Raw genomic sequence first — 17,607 nt, forward strand, 5'->3', positions numbered from 1 at the left:
CAGTTGTTTGGCATTAAAGGTTATTTATATGCATTCAGGAGTGTAGAGATGGTCAAGATGACCTGCTGAAGTTCAAAATGAGCATTGAATTTGGAAGATGCGCAATTTAAGCGATCTTATGGTTTTTAGTACAAGATGATCCGAGTACGTCTGAGATTTACAGAGAATTGTCTACAACGGAGAGAATATCCAGCGAGCGGCAGTTCTCCGGGTGAAAATGTCTTGGTGATGTCAGTGGAGAATGCCAGACTGCTTGCTTTAACGTTTAACGAAAAATGTTTTTTGGTTGGATGAGTCTCAGTTTTCGCTGCAACATTCGGATGGTATCATCATGTCAACATGGAGCAAAATCTCTTTCGTTCTGAAGTCAAAGCGGGTACAACCCAAAAGCAGCGCTTTCCCCAAGTATTACAGCAAAGATATTCAGCAACGGTTTGAAAAATATGAAGATTACAATTTAAAAAATGTATTTTCAATCGAACATTAGCAGGATTTACTAGAACTAACCCAAACCAGCAACCCACGTTTGAAACCACAGGTCATCCCTGAAGGATCGTTGTCCACAGAGATGTTTTGTCAGGATGAGAGTTTACAAGATGGATGGTTTTAAGATTGGAGCTGTATACCCAACTGCTCGAGTAGAACATATAATAGTTTTTCTATTGAACTTTGCAAGCAGAACCTTTAAAACTTTCAGTTAAATAGCCAGTTACTAGGTAGTTTTTCCAGATTAGGATAAAACTGAAGCACCTGAAGGAAATCGAACAACTGCGGAGTGGGAGACGGACAGAGAAGAGATGCAAGCATCCAGATATAAAGCTCCGTGGAGAAAGGGCAAAACAGAAATACAGAAATAAGTGCTTTCTACTAGATGTGGTTCTTTATTCAACTCACAGTACATTCTACAGATGCACACGTGTTACATCACCTTAATACAACAGAGTCTTGTAATACCTCCTCTTAAAAATGATGAATTGGTCCTAAAAATATAAAGGAACAAATTTAAAGTCACCAAAACTGTACATTATTAAAAAGTCACTTAACACCACATTTGGTTTTTGTCCTTTTTTTTGTTGTTTTTTGAAAAAAAACAAACAAAAAAACCCCACTGTCCCTTTAAGTGTAATAGGGAACATCCACGTTTATTTCCTATCAGCGGTGTTGAGTTCAGTGTAAGAAACAAGTTTAAATAAAACCCAGACTGTGGAGTCATCCTGTCGCCTTCATAGCACACCAACCATGCCGTGCAACATTGTACATTGGCCCATGTACAGCACAAAAAATATGTATCAATAAAAGGAATGTAAGGTTGAAACCCAGGCAGCACTGTGCCCAGCACTTCATCGTCAGCTCCTTTGCAATTCTAGTCTTTAAAAAGAGAGGATTTTAGCCTACTGTAGCCTTTCAGAGGTGTTCGTGTGGTCAGACGAGCTACAGAAAAACGTGTGTGTGTGAGAGAACTGCAGGTCTGAAGCTTTAATACACTCCTGTCAATCTTGATTACAGTGTAAAAGCAAACTTTCATTGTGTGTTCTCGCAAACGGACTATTTAATAAGTGCTTAAAATTACAGTGCCATCCTTTTGGTTGCACACAGTCAGAGACACAGATCAGGTGTAGCTAGCTGAATATTTACTCTTATCAGACAGGAAAGTGAAATAAATAGTCTACGACTGACCGACCAACACTAAAAATCCTCCAGTTCCGGAAACCAGTGTCTTTCACACAGCAGCAGGAGATGGGTGTGTGTCTGTGTGTTTGTGTGGGACTGTGTGCATGTTTGTGTGTGGTGGTGGAGAAGTGTTTCACGTGTGCGTGCAAGACTTTAAGTGGAGGTTATACAACGTCTACTCATGACAGTCCAGAAACAGATTCCTTTTAGTTTAACTGGCCTTTTCATAAATCATCTAGACATCTCTATAAGGTAATCTGTACACATTCACTACAAGCTATTGCTATTAAATAATCCCAGCTATTGTAATCTTTATATATATTTATATATAGAATATATAATAAAAATATATTGAGCAAAAAAATTACTTCTAGGCATAAGACCACGTTACATTACATTTCCAATGAACAGGTAAGAAATGGCCCAAGCTCTGAAGAGTTTCGATACGTTTAGTCATTGAGTGGTGGCTAAGCAGGTCCAGTATCCAGCATGATGGCTGCAATAGTGTGATCGGTCCCTGACCTTCAGGGTGAGTCTGAGGGCCAAAATACTCAGGGCCTGAGACCGCGTCATCAACCCACAGCGGGGCTTGACCAAAGGCCTTGCTACGACATGGGGCTCACGTGAAAGGACATGACAGGAGAACGCTAACAAAAATGAGGTGCTGAGGTGAAGATGCGGAGACACGGAACAATGGAAGGTGAACAGAGACTCGTTCTCGCTATCTGCGATGGGGAATGGGTACAAGTTCAACCCAGTTCAGCTTTGGGCCCTTAGAAAAAGGTTAGGCCGGTAGAGGAAACAATAACAGACAAATAGCCAAAATCTATACATATATACCTTTACAGAGAATACACATAGCTGGAAGAAACTCCAGACAGTCTTAGCAGTAATGGAGAGTGTGTGACTGGGACGGTGAAAGCACCAACAGTCTACAGCCCCACCATCAGCGGGGATCGTCGTAGGCTCCTATTTCTCCTTATTTGAGTAGAACTCCGCCCAGCGGCTCTCAAAGAAACGCCTCATCGAATGTCCTGCCATTCCCACCTCTGACGTGTCTTCATTGAAGAGCTCACAGTTGTTGAAGACCAACTGAGCATCTGCTGCAAATTCCTCGCAGCTGAGGTACCTGAGATGAGGATAAACAGGCAGAGAAGCTTAGAACAAGGGACAAATGACTGGCAGGGATTAAAAATGTCTGAAAAATCCAAATCATTGAACTGTATAAAGTAAGAGCAGTTGATCTAACATCATTGTGATCTAAAGACTCTTGTGCTTTTCCATTCAGTTCTCATATAAGAGAGCGAGAGAGAGAAAGACTACCCCCCCCCCCCTCCCCACTGCAATGCAGTGAACCCTACGCTTCTTTGCATTAATGAGACGTGCAGCATAATCAGCACTTACCCTCCTTGTAACAGTCTTTCTCTCATGGTGAGGAAGTCCATGGGGTTCTTGATGATTCGGCGGTAACCTGGCACCAGTCGGGGATTGACAGGTTCAAGGAATGGCCAGGCGTCTGCATGAGCCTCCATCTCCATTAGAATGATCCTGGCAGGAATTTTTTTTAAGAGTATTAACACGAATCCCCCGCAATGTAGCTGTCAAAACATCTCAGAAGACTTTAAAATCATATCATGCAGAGCTGGTGCACTCATGGCAGGTGGGACTCACTCGCAGAAGGTGAGGTCGGGTTGGTTGCGTGTTGTCATGCGGCGCCGTTTAGCGCTGCTTCCTTCTCCGGAGTGACGAGAAGATGAGGGAGGTGTCGTCACGTCTTTGTGCCGTGTCGTCATTCCGCCACTGCGTCGTGTTGTCACCTCGTCCTCGGAGCTGTCGTCTTCGTAACGTCTCTTCTTCACCCTGGTGCGCTTTTTGGACAAGCGCAGTGAATCGTCTTCATCCTACAAAAAAGGAGAATATTTCTTAAAACGAAGCAATTTCAGGGATACGATCTTAAGATTGAAAAACGGCTCAAAGTGTTATGACGTCAAGAGTGAGAAGAGGAGTTCTCACCTTAGCGACACAAGTGGGACAAAACCAGTCTCCCTCTGGAATCTGGGTGATTTTAGGCCGCAAGCAGTACATGTGGCAGCCACGATCGCAGCCGTCGCACAGCAGCAGGCACTCATCATTGTCTCCCTTCTTGCAAACTTGGCAGATCTTTAAAAAAAAAAGAAAAAGAAAGAAAAGAGAGAAGCATTTATCCCATAAAGGTTAGAAACCTTAGGAGTTTGAGAAGAATTTAGTGAAATTAAGTCCAACCAGGCATTTCTAAGATTTCTTACCACTTTAGTCACAGATCTCTCCCAAGCAATGGCCTTTTCCAACTGAAGTAAACACAGACACAGCTGGGGAGCACTACGGCAGCGGTCTAAAGCCTGACGCCATGTCCGCAGTCGAGACGTGATTTCACTTTCCAGACTGGAACAGAAGAAAATTAGTTAACCCCAAAAAAAGAAAAAAAAAAGTGTACCATATGAAATGTAGGATTCATTTATCCCATTTAGTCCAGGTTGTTTTTCTCACCTGATGACATCCATGGGATGCTCCTCTCCAGGTGTGGGAGTGAGAGGAGCGAGGCGCATCACTTCTGCGGGGTTCCAGAGCGGCTCCTTCAGGTAGCGTCTCTCGATGTTTCGCTCGAGGTTGGCTAGCCGCAGCACGCCCAGGTCCAGCGGGTGTGTGGCGATTCGCGGCAAGCCAGACCACTCCTTCTTGGTTCGCACGATCCAGTCGTCACGTGGGTCAGCGTCATGTTCGTAGTATTGGAGGTCATCGCGTGTGGAGTCTGGATCTGGGATTGTGTAGGGCTTAAAGGAGACAGAGATAGGAGGAATTTAAGTATCAGTGACTGACTTTAACACACATCGGGTTTCAACAGAGGAAATGTGTTATCAGTGTTTTAAGGTTTACCTGAAATTCGGCCATTGGTGCGTCTGTGGTTGTTTCAGCATCGGTCATAGCGCTCTGAGGAAGTGCCTTGAAAAAACAAAATAAAATAAGTTTTACTACAAAAAATTAAAAAAAAATCTACATGCACATTTGTTGTAACTTAGATACTTTTCTTGTTGCCATTTAAAGTTTACGCATATTCAAACCTAAAGCTGCATCCTGGAGCATTGTATGAATTCTTTGACAGCAGAGACACACACAAAGCAGGGATATCGAGGTCTGCAGAGGATATGAACTTCTTGTGCAAACATTTCCTGCTTTTATTTTCTTTAAATCACATTAATTCACTCCTGTTAAAGCTTTAAGAATACAGAGTGGTTCTGTTTTATTGTGTGGTTTTAGTTGTGATTTTCTACCTTCAAATGGAGGTCAGCAGCAATAACCCGCTGTTCCAGGTCCTCCACCCACTGTAGTGCGCTGATGTCTGTCTCCACTGTTTTCTCCTGCACTTGCCAGGGCTGCTGCAGAGCCTCTAGCAGAGCATCCTTCTCTTCTACCTTCAACTCAAAGATTGGGTCTAATTGGATGAGAAAATCTTAATGAGAACAAATATGGCACAATTATGGGAAAGCTCATAATGATCCAGTTAACAACATTCACCGTTAATCGGTTTGGTGCATATCTCGGCCAAGCTCTCCATGTGTTTGGCTAAATGCTTATGGAGCACCTTCTCCCTGATGCCTCTTGGATGGAGGGACTGCAAGGTGATAAACAGTTCCTCTGGGGTCTTGATCCACCACCAGCCACGCACCATTGCTGGAGGGGGGAAAGAAAAAGAAGCAAAATTAAACACATTAAACAAGTGAAAAAAGAAACCAAAAACACAGGAAGAGTATGTCACCCCAGAAAACAGTGAAGGCCACAGAAATCTTCATGCATATTTATGGAATTCAAATAATTTCTGAGGTAAAACTGATACATTTCAGTACTTACATGCTGGGATAGGCTTGACCACTAGCTGTGTGAAGTACTGCTGTTCAAGCTCCTGGAAAACTGAGTTTGGTGGGCGGCCGCGGCGTTTTGCTGCAGCTCCACGGGGCCCTCTGCGGGCAGGACTGCTCCCTCTGCTGCCTCTCCTTCGCCTGCGAGCTGGTCTGGCAGGTGTGGCAGGAGTGGATGGAGCTGGAGGATTGGGAGTTGGAAGGAGCTGAGGGTTTGTTGGTGGAGAACTGGCTGGGACAGCACAACCAGGGCCTGTAGGTGGAATGTCCTGTAGTGCTGGTGGTGCTGGAACCACAGGGTCAGCAGGAGGTAGGCAAGGCAAAAGTGGGTCCGGCTAAGAAGGAGGAGATTATTGATTTTTACATTATACAGACTGTGCATTGTTGTAATATTTACTATCATCATTCTGGTGGCTAACCTGCACGAGTGGAGCAGTAAGTGCAGACAGAGCACTCGGGATCTGCGGGAGAAGTTTGGGGGGTGAGCTGGGTGAAGTGGGCGTCTGGAGCTCAGTCAGAGAGTTATCATCACACGGTTGTTTGGGGAGCAGGTTGAACCACTGTCCTTGCTTCTCTGCCAGCTCTTTAACACTCTCCTCCGGTCGATTACCCTCTGGAGCTTCCCCTGCTGATGAGCATGTGCCATTCATCACTGCTTCCTGTGATTGGCTGAGCCAGCTCTGGAAAGCCGCTTGTGTGAGGTCTTGTGTCCCGCTATTTGGTGATCCTGGCCCTTCCTCACTCCGGGACCTGACGCTACTTCTACGCCGGCGGCGGATTTTTGCTGTGCGGAGGTGAAGCTCAACTTCAGGTTTGATTTTCCGGGGACGTCCGCGTCCTCTCGGCCTGCTCATGAGGGATGCAGTGCCCGGGAGGGGATCCTCCTCCTCCGCAGAGAAGGTCTGGGCCTGGCCTGGGGTCGCAGAAGTCGGAGAGGAAGGCAGAGTAGGAGGAGGAGTGGTTGGCAAGGGAGCTTCCTCAACTTTGGGCTCCTTTTTGGGCTCTTTTTTAAGGAAGGTGACAGGCACCTCCGCTATAAGGACTTCTCCAGAAGCTACAAGATAGAACAGTAAGGAAATGCTGAAGTAACGACAGACAAGTCAACGGTTTATAAAGCATAAATATTCGAGTTTAGACTCAGACTTACTCAGCAGCTCTTCAGGGCCCTCGACGAGAACTCCTCCAAGGTGAGGTAGGGCCAAATATCTGCGCCGGTAACGGTCCTGCCCCAGCAGTATAGCCCGCATGGAATGAGATGACTGTAGCAGCTTTTTACGGAAAAACGCTTGGCGCTGTGGAGGATTAAGAGCAAAGGAATATTTAATATTAAGCAACAAACATGTATACAGCACTGTGCCTGTGTCATATCAGCTTTACCTTAGTTAGCTTATCTATCTGCCTTTCAAGCTCTGGAATGCTAGCATTGGTAGGGCTCTCGCTCTGCAGCAAAGAAGGAGTTCAATTAGTCTCAAGTGCATGCATGATCGTGCTGTAGTTAAAACAGTAGAGCTGAAACATACATCACTGAGTTTGGGTTCTTCTTTGCGTGCACGGCGGTTCCCTCTCTCAAGGATTACACCACTCTCCTCCAGGCTGAGGTTCTCCTCCTCAGCTACTCTTGCACTACGCCTCCTCTCCTCAAAACACAGCTCTTCCTCTGAGCGTCCTGTACGACGTGATAGCGCCGCCTTCAGCCTGGCAGGAGGAAAACAAGTCCAACATTTAATACTGCTTGGATAAGTAGCAGAACTGAAAATAAGCGTTTAAGAACATTGATCTTACTTTCGGAGTTTCCCCTCAATGATCCACTTGTTCTTCCTGTAGGTTGTCATATTCTCCACTGTGTTGTCAATATCACTGAAATTTAAAACAAACACTGATCTTACTGTTTCTTGAGTAAACTCTCCCTTTAAGCAGTCTTAGAACAAGTAATCATCTTGAACATACTTGATCACAGTGTTACTGCTGTTAAGCTCTTCCACAAGGAAACCCAGGATGGCTGCCTTGGTGTCAGGAGGCAGGGCGTGAAATGGTTTGGTTCTCAGGGTGTTGCACACTTCTGTCTCATAGCCATGAGCTTCCAAAAAAATGCGAAGTACTTCTGAAACTGTGCTGCGGGTCAGCTCCAACTCAACCAGCTTTTCCCCAAGGATCTTTACCGACTGGAGATTAAAGAAAAACTCAGACTAACGGGTTTCCGCCACATACCAAATGGGGTTACATTAATAAGCAGAATGCTTGAAGTGTATCACACACACCTGATAATACGATGGTAGGCCTGGGTCATGTAGTGCAGCCTCCACCAGCTTTATCAGTAGATCCTGCAGCTCTCCTTGGCTGTCACCCAGGCCCAGGAGGCCTTCCTGCAGGGTAGCAAGGCTGGGGATGTCCTTGGGTATGTTGAGACCGATCACCTTTCCATACCCGTGTAAGAACTCTACCACAGCCAGACAGTGTGCAAAAGCTGTTCCAGAAAGCACCACACCAGGAATACGGGACAGCTCCGGGAGGGGCTATTGGAAACAAAGTTCAAAGGTCACAAAACATCAGTTTTTACATCAAAATTTAAAAAAAAAAAACATTTTCTAAAAAGGGGGTTAAATTAAAACTCACTTTGTGATCAGTGAGACACATATCCTCTGTGGGCTTCTTCAGCTCTTCGGCTATCAACTGCTGCCTCTTCCGCTCCTCCATCCGTCGCTGGGCCTGTGCTCTCCGCTCTGCTGCCCTCTTAGCAGCCAGAACAGCCTGAGCTGCAGCCTCTGCCTCCGCCTGAGCTTTAGCCAGGGCCTTGGCTTTACTCCGAGCCCCCAGCACCCTCTTACCCTGGGCCACCCTTTCCGTGTCAGTCTGCTGAACCGGTGGGGTGGGCTCAACCTTAATTGACCTCCTCCGGCCGAGATTCTTAGGCTCTGCAGCAGACTCTGATGCCGGCTGTGAAGCCTGTGGCGCTGATGGGTCAGTTGGTTCAGCCTTTGCCTCTAGGTGCTGGGCCTCTTGCTCGAGCTAAAACAAAAATGAATAAAATAAAATAAAATAAGAAATAAACACAAAATGATGAAGAGGTGGAGGTGATAAAGATGTGCGTCTGAGGACACGAGTGTTAAGCATTTTTCTTTACCTTTGCTCTCTTTTTTTCATCTCTCATTTTCTTAATCTTTGCATCCTCCCTTCTCTTCATTCTTGCCTAAAAAAACAATAAATAAACGGCACCAACAAAATCAGGATGATAAATGAATAGTGTAACAGATCAGGATTACAATCAACTTGATCTACATACCTTTCTTTTCATTTTCTTTTTGATTTTAGCCAATTTCTCCTTTTCCTCCTCTGTGAGAGCTTCTATTTTTAAACACAGGGAATTAAAAATTATTTAGTCGCAGTAGAAAGAATGAGTTTATATAATGAGCAAAGACATTACGCACAACTTCTTTACTCACCCTTGGCTTCAAGTCGTTTAAGCAGCTTGGCATCAACCTTGCTAAGGAAATCAATCATCTTCGGTTTAGGAGGTCTACCGGGGCGACGGACCTGTCCTCCCTTTACCCCACGAACCCTGCGAGGTTTTTCTTTATCGGGATTTGGAGGTCGACCACGACGACCAGTGATGGCCATGATCATAGAGGGAACTTCCTCATTAGCCAGAAGGACCCACTTCACACCCTATAAAACACAGAGAAAACAGACTTTCAAAAACAATTTTCCTATATATTTTTTAAGCATTTTTAATACCTAAAGTTTAACTGTTGAGTATTTGAATACTTTATAGTTCTAATGTGAAAATATACAGACCTCGGGAGTTTCTCTCTCTTCGTAGAAGTCTCCAACAGGCATGCGTGGACTGAAGCTGAAGTGTTCTCGCGTGACCACACTGTCTGTGTGTTTCTTCAAGTACTGTGTCATTAAGTAATAAAGACACAGCCGGAGAAGCATGAGACAAAAATCCGAGTTTTAACATAATATAAAACCATAAATGAGAAGACCATGATTTTAAGAGTTTCAAATAACTTTTTAAGAATAATTAAAAAGTTCTGGGAAATTCACCTTGATAATTTCTGGAAACTGTTTCATCCTCCTTCCACAAGGAGTATAGTACCAAGTTTCGCCCTTCATCCGGTTCTCCATTTTCTTCACACGAATCTCTCTCTTCCAACTACAATTAAAACAGCGTTGATCATTACAGTCTTGTCATACCTTTTTCCAACTAATTTAAGGATATTTTTGTAAACAACAAATATGAATTTATCATCCTTCCAGATATACGTCTGGTTTAGTTTGTTTACATCTAGGTTTCCATGGTATCACATTTGGCTAGCAAGGACAAAACCTCACTGAAAAATTGACATTGTTAATGAAGACGTTTTTATAATAATTTAACTTGACATCAGTTATTAAAGCTTCAGCAAAGATAAGCGTGCTCACTAAATCCAAATAGCGCTTCTGTCATGTGAATATTTGACTGTGTTGACTTAGAATTTTTTTTTATATGACGAGTTCTGACTGAATTTGTGTCGTGTAAAAGCTCAATAAACAGTAAAAGGAAACTTTACCCGTGCAGCAGAGGGAACTGGACCTGCTCCTCTGTTGCCACTCTTCGTCTGCCAGATTCACCTGTTCCAACAAACCAAAGGTTTACCATCAAACTCTTAAACAGTGACATCTTCTTTCAACAAAATGGCCTTTTCATTACCTGCAGTGGAGCTGTCGTCGTTTTCATCAGCATCATCACCAGCTGTTTCTGCATCTTGTTTCTTTACCCTTTTCATCTTCTTGGCTTTCTCGACTGTTGGGCTGATAGATGAAGCGTTGGCCAAAACAGCGTCAATCGTGGCTGTTATTGGATCAACCTCTTCTGTGGAAGGCCCAGCCTCCCCAGATGTTTCGTGCGCATCAACCTTTAGAGACTTCTTTCTCTTTCTGCCCTTAGCTGGCTCCACATTAGTCCCTTCCTGTTCGTTAGACTTCATTTTCTCCACCTTTGGGGTTCGACCCCGAGGCTTCGGCTGGACCTCCTCTGGAGCTGAACACAAAAGAGAAAAAAAATATTGTAAGGTAAAATCTAATACTATTAGAATAGCACTCTGTTGGAAGTCGACTGTTAAATACCTGCAGGTTTAATCCATATTGCCTTAGTAGTTCGAGGTTTGCGTGGTTTCCCTGGGGTTTTCAGATTTCCTCCGGCAGCTGGCAAAGTCTGATCAGTAACTTGTTGGAGTGGGTGTACAGCAGGGCTCTGTGCTGGGGTACTGAAGGCGATGAAGTTCTCATCTCTCATCTTGAAACTTGGTGGTGTCATTGTGTCATCAGCAGCGATTTTAGTATTAATGCCTCCAGATGAGTCTGGTGTATCATGTCCTCTGGGATCCCAGCCTGCTTCAGGTCCTGAGAATGAACAGAGCTCAAGACTAAGTAAGTGATGTTAGGCGTACAGTTCCAACAGAGAAAAGAATATTCTGATAAAGAATAATACTCTATTATTTAAACTGACAACTTCTTCCTGTCAAATGATGCCATACTAGTTTTAATGATCAGAAAAGAAATAACTGTACCTTGCTGAGATGACACAAACAAGTGTGTGTTGGACACATCACTCAAATCAACAGGAGGCTCTTCAGTCTGAGAGGTGTTGTCTAGAGAAGACTCCATCACTGATTCTCCTGTAATTTCGCAGCCGTTCCTGGTTTCTTCTGCTTCTGAGGTCTCTCCTTCCCTGGTGGAGTCTAATGTGTTGTCTCTGGAGTCTTCCACAGAAAAGCTGCTATCTACAGAGTTGTCAAATATACTAGATGGCTCCTCTTCTGCGCAGGAAGTGTTGTCAAACTGAGAATTGCCCTTTCTCACGTGAAAGCTGTTGTCAAAGTGAGTCGAGTCCTCTATCCATGAGCTATCACCGCCTAAAAGAGAGGTCTTTTCTAAAGTAGAGTCGACACTGATTCCAGAGGGGGTGTTGCAGGTTGAATTGCCGTCATACTGAGAGGCCGGATGCGAAGAGTTTGCAAAGCTTGTCCTGCTAAGGTATGGAGACTTTCTGAGAGGAGCTTGGTCTATCGTGCAGTCCTCTGCTGCCCAGACATCACTTGGCATGTGGTGATTTTCAGAATCTGTTTGCCCATTCTTGGGCTTTTGATCAGGAGCGAGTGTGGTTTGTAAAGTTTTCCCAGGAAGCTCAGAGAGGGATTTGGATGGCTGACTTTCAGATTTATGACTCTCAGGTGCTTCCAGCTGTGGCATCCTTACCAGGCCTGAATCAAGCAAAGGGAGGTGTTCCTCTGCGTTTTCATTTCTTTTATCAGCTAGTGCTTTCCTGTCCTCACAATGGCCATGGTGCTCAGACTTGGAAGGTGACTGCTTTAGCACACGAGGAGGAGCAGTGTTAGGAGGATGTCGCTCAAGGTCAGAACTTTGGACCACTCCAGAAGATGTACCCGTTACAGGAGGCACAGACACCAAGGCAGGAGGGCTGGGTAGGGGTGCAGTCCTGGAGGCTTGAGTGGTTAGAAGAGGTAGGGTAGACAGAGGTCTCACTGTAGGACTTACATGGTCAGTGATCGAGGGCAAATTCATGCCCCCTGGTGGTGATGAAGCAATGGAAAGACCCAAATCAACAGCTTGAGGAGTGTATTTCTGACCCTGCAGTGTGAATGCTGGTTCACTGCCAACTAGAGGAGTTTTTTCCACTGAAGAGGGTGATGCAGATGGCAATGAGCAAGGGCCAGGTGGTGTCAAGGTTGAAGGTCCCAATAAAGACATCTGAGATGGAGCTAAACCGCCAGATGAGGAATTTGCAGCCACAGAGTCAGAAATCAGTTTTGGGGGTCCAGGCTTTTCATGTTGACCTCCAGATGCATCAGAGAAACGTGGTGGCATCAAAGGTGGCTTAGATTCTTGAACCATTTGCCTCTCAACCAACAAGCTGGGTTCAGAGTAAGTAGATGCAGACACTATGGAAGGAGGCAACTGTTGTACAGGAAGTCCAGAAACAGTTGCAGGCTTTTGATGAAATGCAGACTCCAATGATGAAGAGACTGAAGAAACTGCTGCAGGTCTAGACAAACTATCAGTCGAAGCAAGAGGTGTAGACAGCTTTGAAGGTGATACAGGAAGCGATGAGGTGGATGAAGACCCCACTAACAGATGCTTGAATCCTGCAGGTGATATATCACTCATGCCAGGAGGGGGAGGCCTGAGGCCTTGAACCATCAGGGGAGGAGAAGAGAGCCTGGGAGCAGCTGTTGGAGATGGGGCAAAGGATACACTGGGAGGTGTTGATATTTGTGGTGAAGTAGATTCTACATCAGGAGACGAAATTATAGTGGGTCCAGCCTCAGATGTAGGAGATCCAGAGAAAGCAGGAGCTGCAGACACCTGAGGTGGTGTTGAGGACTTGGTTAAAGAAACAGATGTATTTGCTGTAGCCACAGAGAGCTGCGACTGAGGAGGTGGGTTAACAGCTGGATCTCTGACTGGGGAAGACATTTCTGGGCGCTGAGCTGCTGGCTGTTCCGAAAGCTGACGATAATCACTCGGAGGACCCACATGAGCAGCAGGAGGTTTGGATTGGTGACTATCAGTCTTGGGTAGCCTCTGGGCAACAGGTGACCTATCACTGCCGTTGTAGCTTGTGTCTACCTCCCTGACAGTTTCCCTCGTATGCCCTAAAATAAGGAGGGAAAAAAAACATAGCAAAACTGTTAATATAATGCGAGATTGTTGTACACTGAAACACATGGTTTTTATTCTCATACTAAACATAGATAGTGAAAATAAAAAAAAAATAATAATTTCGACTGATCAGACATTAAACATAGTCAAACATTGGCACCTGCTGGTTAAATAATGGCACTGTCCCCAATAATAAATAATGTCAACGAGTGACGTAATACTGAACACTGTATTAACTAAGACTGGAAATATTTTCTGTTTTATTATGAATTAAACACTTGATGATTTATTTATCCTTTTCCAGGAATTAAAAGGTGACTCATTAAATTGCAATATTTTGTCTAAATACATTTGGCTTTCTGATTACCAGGACAAAACATCAGCTGTTTCTGTTGGTCAAGTAATCAATTCACATTTAACAACTAACACAGTCTATCACAGTTATTTGTATCACTCAAAAGCTGGCATTAAAATGAGGAAATAGACTATACACAGATTGATTAAATTGATTGAAACTGCAAAAAACAAAAATATATTTAAGGGTCACCTTGCATTGGAGAGGACATCCCCACATTGCTAGAGTGGGGGCTCCGTTCCCTGCTGTGGCCCTTTGGAGATCCACTATCCTGCACAGCTGATGGTGACATCATTTGTGCCGAGGACATCCCCACGGGCAGAGGGCTGCCAGTGCTCCCTCTGCCTAAGCTGTGGTGCTGAGGGCTGCCACGTGGAGGAGTGAAATTCTGAGAAGCTGGAGGCATCATCTGAGCCTGGGCTTGTGGCTGAGTTTGCTGTTGTGGTGGCGGCTGCTGCTGCTGCTGCTGGGGTGATGACAGGGACGGGTGCTGATGCTGGTAATACGGCATCCCATTCGGCATCATGCCGTAATGCTGTGGTTGCTGGTGCTGCTGGTGGCGGTGGTGTGGGAGAGGCTGGGAGGAATGGAAGTGTTGTTGTGATGCCTGATGAGGGGTTGCCTGTAAGGACTGCTGCTGGTGATGCTGTGGTGGTGTAATCCCAGGATGTGCTTGACTCTGGTAGGTCCCATACATGCCATGGGAATTATAACTCATCTGCTGGGTGCCAGGGTTACTCCTGTTCCAGTACTGGTTCCCCGTGAGAGGCATGTTCGCTGGGCCTGAAACAGGGGCCTGATGGGAGCTTTCTATCCCCCCATTCAGCTGGTACTGTCCATGACCCTGGAACTGATGCTGTGACTGAGGCTGAACCATCCCAGGTGTAGACTGCTTCTGATGCATCCCATGCGCAGGAGAGTTGCTCACAGCTGGGCCATACTGAGGGTGCCCTCCCCACAAGTAGTCATAGCCCACGCTGCTCTGGTGGTGGTTGCTCAAGTGTGGATAAGGGGCCGATGGTGGGTGGGAACCAGGGACACTGGATCCGAGTACAGTAGTGACGCCATTCACATTCATTTCGCCATTCATATCTGTTAGTAAGAAATACAAGTTGAAAAAAAGCTATAATGGTAAAAATCTGTCTCTGAGTCACTGAGATCTGGGGCCTGTACTGCAAAGCAATTTCAACATACCCAAGACATCATTCCCTTATCTGGTTTCACACTTTGTCAATCAGGCTAAGTGGTCAATATGGTTACCAACTCCATAAATCAAGCCAGGGTTTCCCAATCTAGCTATGACCATGTGCACATTAAAAGGGTGACAATGGCAGCATTTGACCAATCATCCACAAATCTACTGAAGGTAGAGTACTGATGTTACAAAGGAATAAAATTAAAATATTAAAAAAAAACTATAAGGAGTTTTAACACATAATACAGACTGAAAGCAGCGTGTGGGCATGTGAGAGAGGAAAAGGACAGTATTACAATTGTTGTATGAACGTGTGCGGACTTTAAGTGATATAGTCAGTAAGACTGGAAAAGGCCCAGTATGCCAAAAACATCTGGCCTAACTGAAGCAAGAAAGAAAAGCTGGAAAAAATGCTGCGTAAGTTACCAGGCGTTTCAGTATTACAGTTCATTCAATGTCAAGATGTGCCTAAGACACTTCTAGCTTTCTCTTTCAACTGCAGCCCAAGTGATGTCGAGTGTTTTGAGAAGAAGGAAACAGCACACACACAAAAAGTTCAAACCGGTCAGGGTACTTTTTCCTACTTGTAGTTTGTGGAAATGTCATCAGTTTCATGGCTTAGGTGAGCACCGCATAAATATATTAAGGATAATATAACAATAAATATCATTGCAGGAAACAAAAAAACATCAGGAATAATAAAGTCTCACCTGAAGAAAAGGGAAATCTGAGTTTCTTAATTGATGTTCAGCAAATAAAAGCAAAAATTTCAGTTTCTAAAACCTCTAGGTCTTTTCTCCAAAGAAATGCTCTAGTGATGAATTCATATACCTGATGTTGTCTTATCTTGAACATAAACCGCTCTAGCAGGTGAGTTCTGCACTAAGTTACCACGGTGATATATTCCAAGTTGAACAACAATCCTACCATTGAAAACCCAGGGTTTTAACCCTGTAGTTCTCAGTAAGAACTCAGTAAGCCCCCTAATCCCACTTTATGGTAAAGGCCACAATTTTTTTCTTTTATATATAAACAGTAAGGTTCATTTTATTCTAAGGTGCAGAAATACTCACTCTTCCCCTGCTGAGGAAAACTCATGGAGGACCCGTTAGTATAAAGAGAATCCCCTGAGGAGAGTTTCAGTCCTGAGTTTGCTGAAGAGTGAGTGCCATAGTTGAAATGATTATTTGAATCCATCTGAAAAACATCAAAAATAAATAAATAGTTAATTTATTAAATGTATTCATTCAGTCTGCTACCTAATGTTAGTCTACAGTATGACGTATGGAAGCGGTGCAGGTACTGAGCACGGATTAAATGTGTGAGAATCTGCATGACCAAATGGCTCTCAAACATATTATTTAATTCATTTTCGCTTCTTTTCGTGCACTTTTGAAGGCAGTCGACGCTACGTAATGCGTGCTATTTCTTCCACGAAATGTCTTTCCTCGGTGATTCTGGCAGCTGCGGCTTGTGACAGGCAGCACCATTTCGCTCCAACAACAACCGTCAAAATGTCGCAGCCAGCAACAGCAGATGCCAGGCCCTAGCGAGTGTAATGGACAAACGGGATATTACGATAGAAGCTCATCATTACCGCTGATGAGGCACTGCTGCTGCTAACACGAGCTCAGGCTCTTCAGGTCTACGGTGATAAATGTACGGCCCAGACACAAACAGTCTGAAGACCCGGCGGCCTCAGCTCAATAACAATGGGAGTGATAATATTTCACACCGTGAGGCCTGGATAATTGTTTTCTACGCCACTCTCCGTTTAAAGGCTGTCTGCAATGCATAAATAGCCCTCAGGACACTTGATTTCCTATTTCAGTAAGGCCGTTGCAATAGCAGGCGTTAGCTTGTCGCGCTAGCTGCGCTCTCAAACGAACAAACCCCCATTTCTACCACTTGCGAGTCAACTGAGCTAACCATTGATAACGTTGGATACACGTTCAACTCTTCAAAAAGCCATTCAGACAGTTTATTTTAACGTGAAATTCCGTGCGAAAACCCACCCCGCTCCAGTTCCAAGGTTATTTAGCTAAATCATCACAAAAGAGCCTAGCTAACATACGCTAGCCACGTAGCTAACTTAATAGCATCCTTTACGTTTATCCAGAGTAAGCGCTGCGATGTTAGCTCATAGCCGGGTAGCAGGTACCATAACCACGCTACGTTGGATCCATGATGCCCATCAGTGATAGAGAGCTCCGCGAACGAAATAAATATCCACCGGTCTGCCGGTAATGACCAACATCAACCCCCTCATCAGGCTCGCTAGTTAACAGATGGAGGCGTGCTCCCCTTTTGTTCACGGGCTAACGTTAGCTAGCAGCCAGATGAAGTTACATTGTTTACGCTGCGAGCACAGACAATTTTCACAGAGCATCACGATCCTCCCACACTTCCACCGTCCAAAGTTTCCCCGATATTTCTCTAAAAGCGTGTCCGACCTTTCAGTCCTCGGGTCCCGAAGGCGCAGGTGTCTCTAAACGTTCTTCTTAACGGATGTGCGGGTGAAGATGGCAAGGCGATAAATAATAAACAACTATTCCCCTAACCTTTGGGTTTTAAATTAGCAAACATGGCTGGTGTGGTCCGGTGCAGCCATGATCACAGAACAGAGCGAACAGGAGCAAATGTCCCAACAATAACTACGTATGCATCCGGTTACATTTGTTCACTAAATTTCACCCAAAAAAAAGTAAATAAATAAAACTAAACAAATAAAAAATAAACAAGGACATTAAACTATAAATACAAATAGATAAAAGCTCAAACTTAGCAATAATAATAATAATAATAACTATTATTATTGATAATTATAATAA

At 44.5% G+C, this 17,607-nt stretch overlaps 1 protein-coding gene across 5 annotated transcripts; it reads right to left on the reverse strand.

Annotated features, from left to right (window-relative positions):
• Positions 1-861: 861 nt before the first annotated feature.
• baz2a (bromodomain adjacent to zinc finger domain, 2A) lies at positions 862-17,419 on the reverse strand. Of its 5 annotated transcripts, none has more exons than XM_086276669.1 (30): positions 17,338-17,419; positions 15,850-15,973; positions 13,774-14,673; positions 11,114-13,219; positions 10,671-10,946; positions 10,255-10,584; positions 10,115-10,175; positions 9,609-9,717; positions 9,357-9,458; positions 9,005-9,227; positions 8,845-8,906; positions 8,686-8,751; positions 8,178-8,570; positions 7,823-8,077; positions 7,512-7,726; positions 7,347-7,421; positions 7,085-7,259; positions 6,942-7,004; positions 6,712-6,856; positions 5,984-6,618; positions 5,557-5,899; positions 5,224-5,379; positions 4,980-5,140; positions 4,585-4,650; positions 4,198-4,481; positions 3,957-4,092; positions 3,685-3,831; positions 3,343-3,572; positions 3,076-3,219; positions 862-2,800 (listed from the first exon to the last, which is right to left on the reverse strand). In XM_086276669.1, exons 2-30 carry the CDS (start codon positions 15,971-15,973, stop codon positions 2,641-2,643), a joined length of 8,142 nt encoding a protein of 2,713 aa, XP_086132795.1. In that variant the 5' UTR covers positions 17,338-17,419; the 3' UTR covers positions 862-2,640. The 5 variants fall into 5 exon arrangements, with proteins under 5 accessions (XP_086132795.1, XP_086132793.1, XP_086132792.1 ...); XM_086276667.1 differs by having other exon boundaries at positions 17,230-17,415; XM_086276666.1 differs by lacking the exon at positions 17,338-17,419 and adding an exon at positions 16,938-17,072.
• Positions 17,420-17,607: the final 188 nt, after the last annotated feature.

This window comes from Aulonocara sp. 'chitande type north' Nkhata Bay, linkage group LG20 (genome assembly GCF_057382095.1).
Source record: "Aulonocara sp. 'chitande type north' Nkhata Bay isolate Kocher_YH1m ecotype deep benthic linkage group LG20, A_spYH_male_GT1.1, whole genome shotgun sequence".
Lineage (NCBI taxonomy): Eukaryota > Metazoa > Chordata > Actinopteri > Cichliformes > Cichlidae > Aulonocara > Aulonocara sp. 'chitande type north' Nkhata Bay.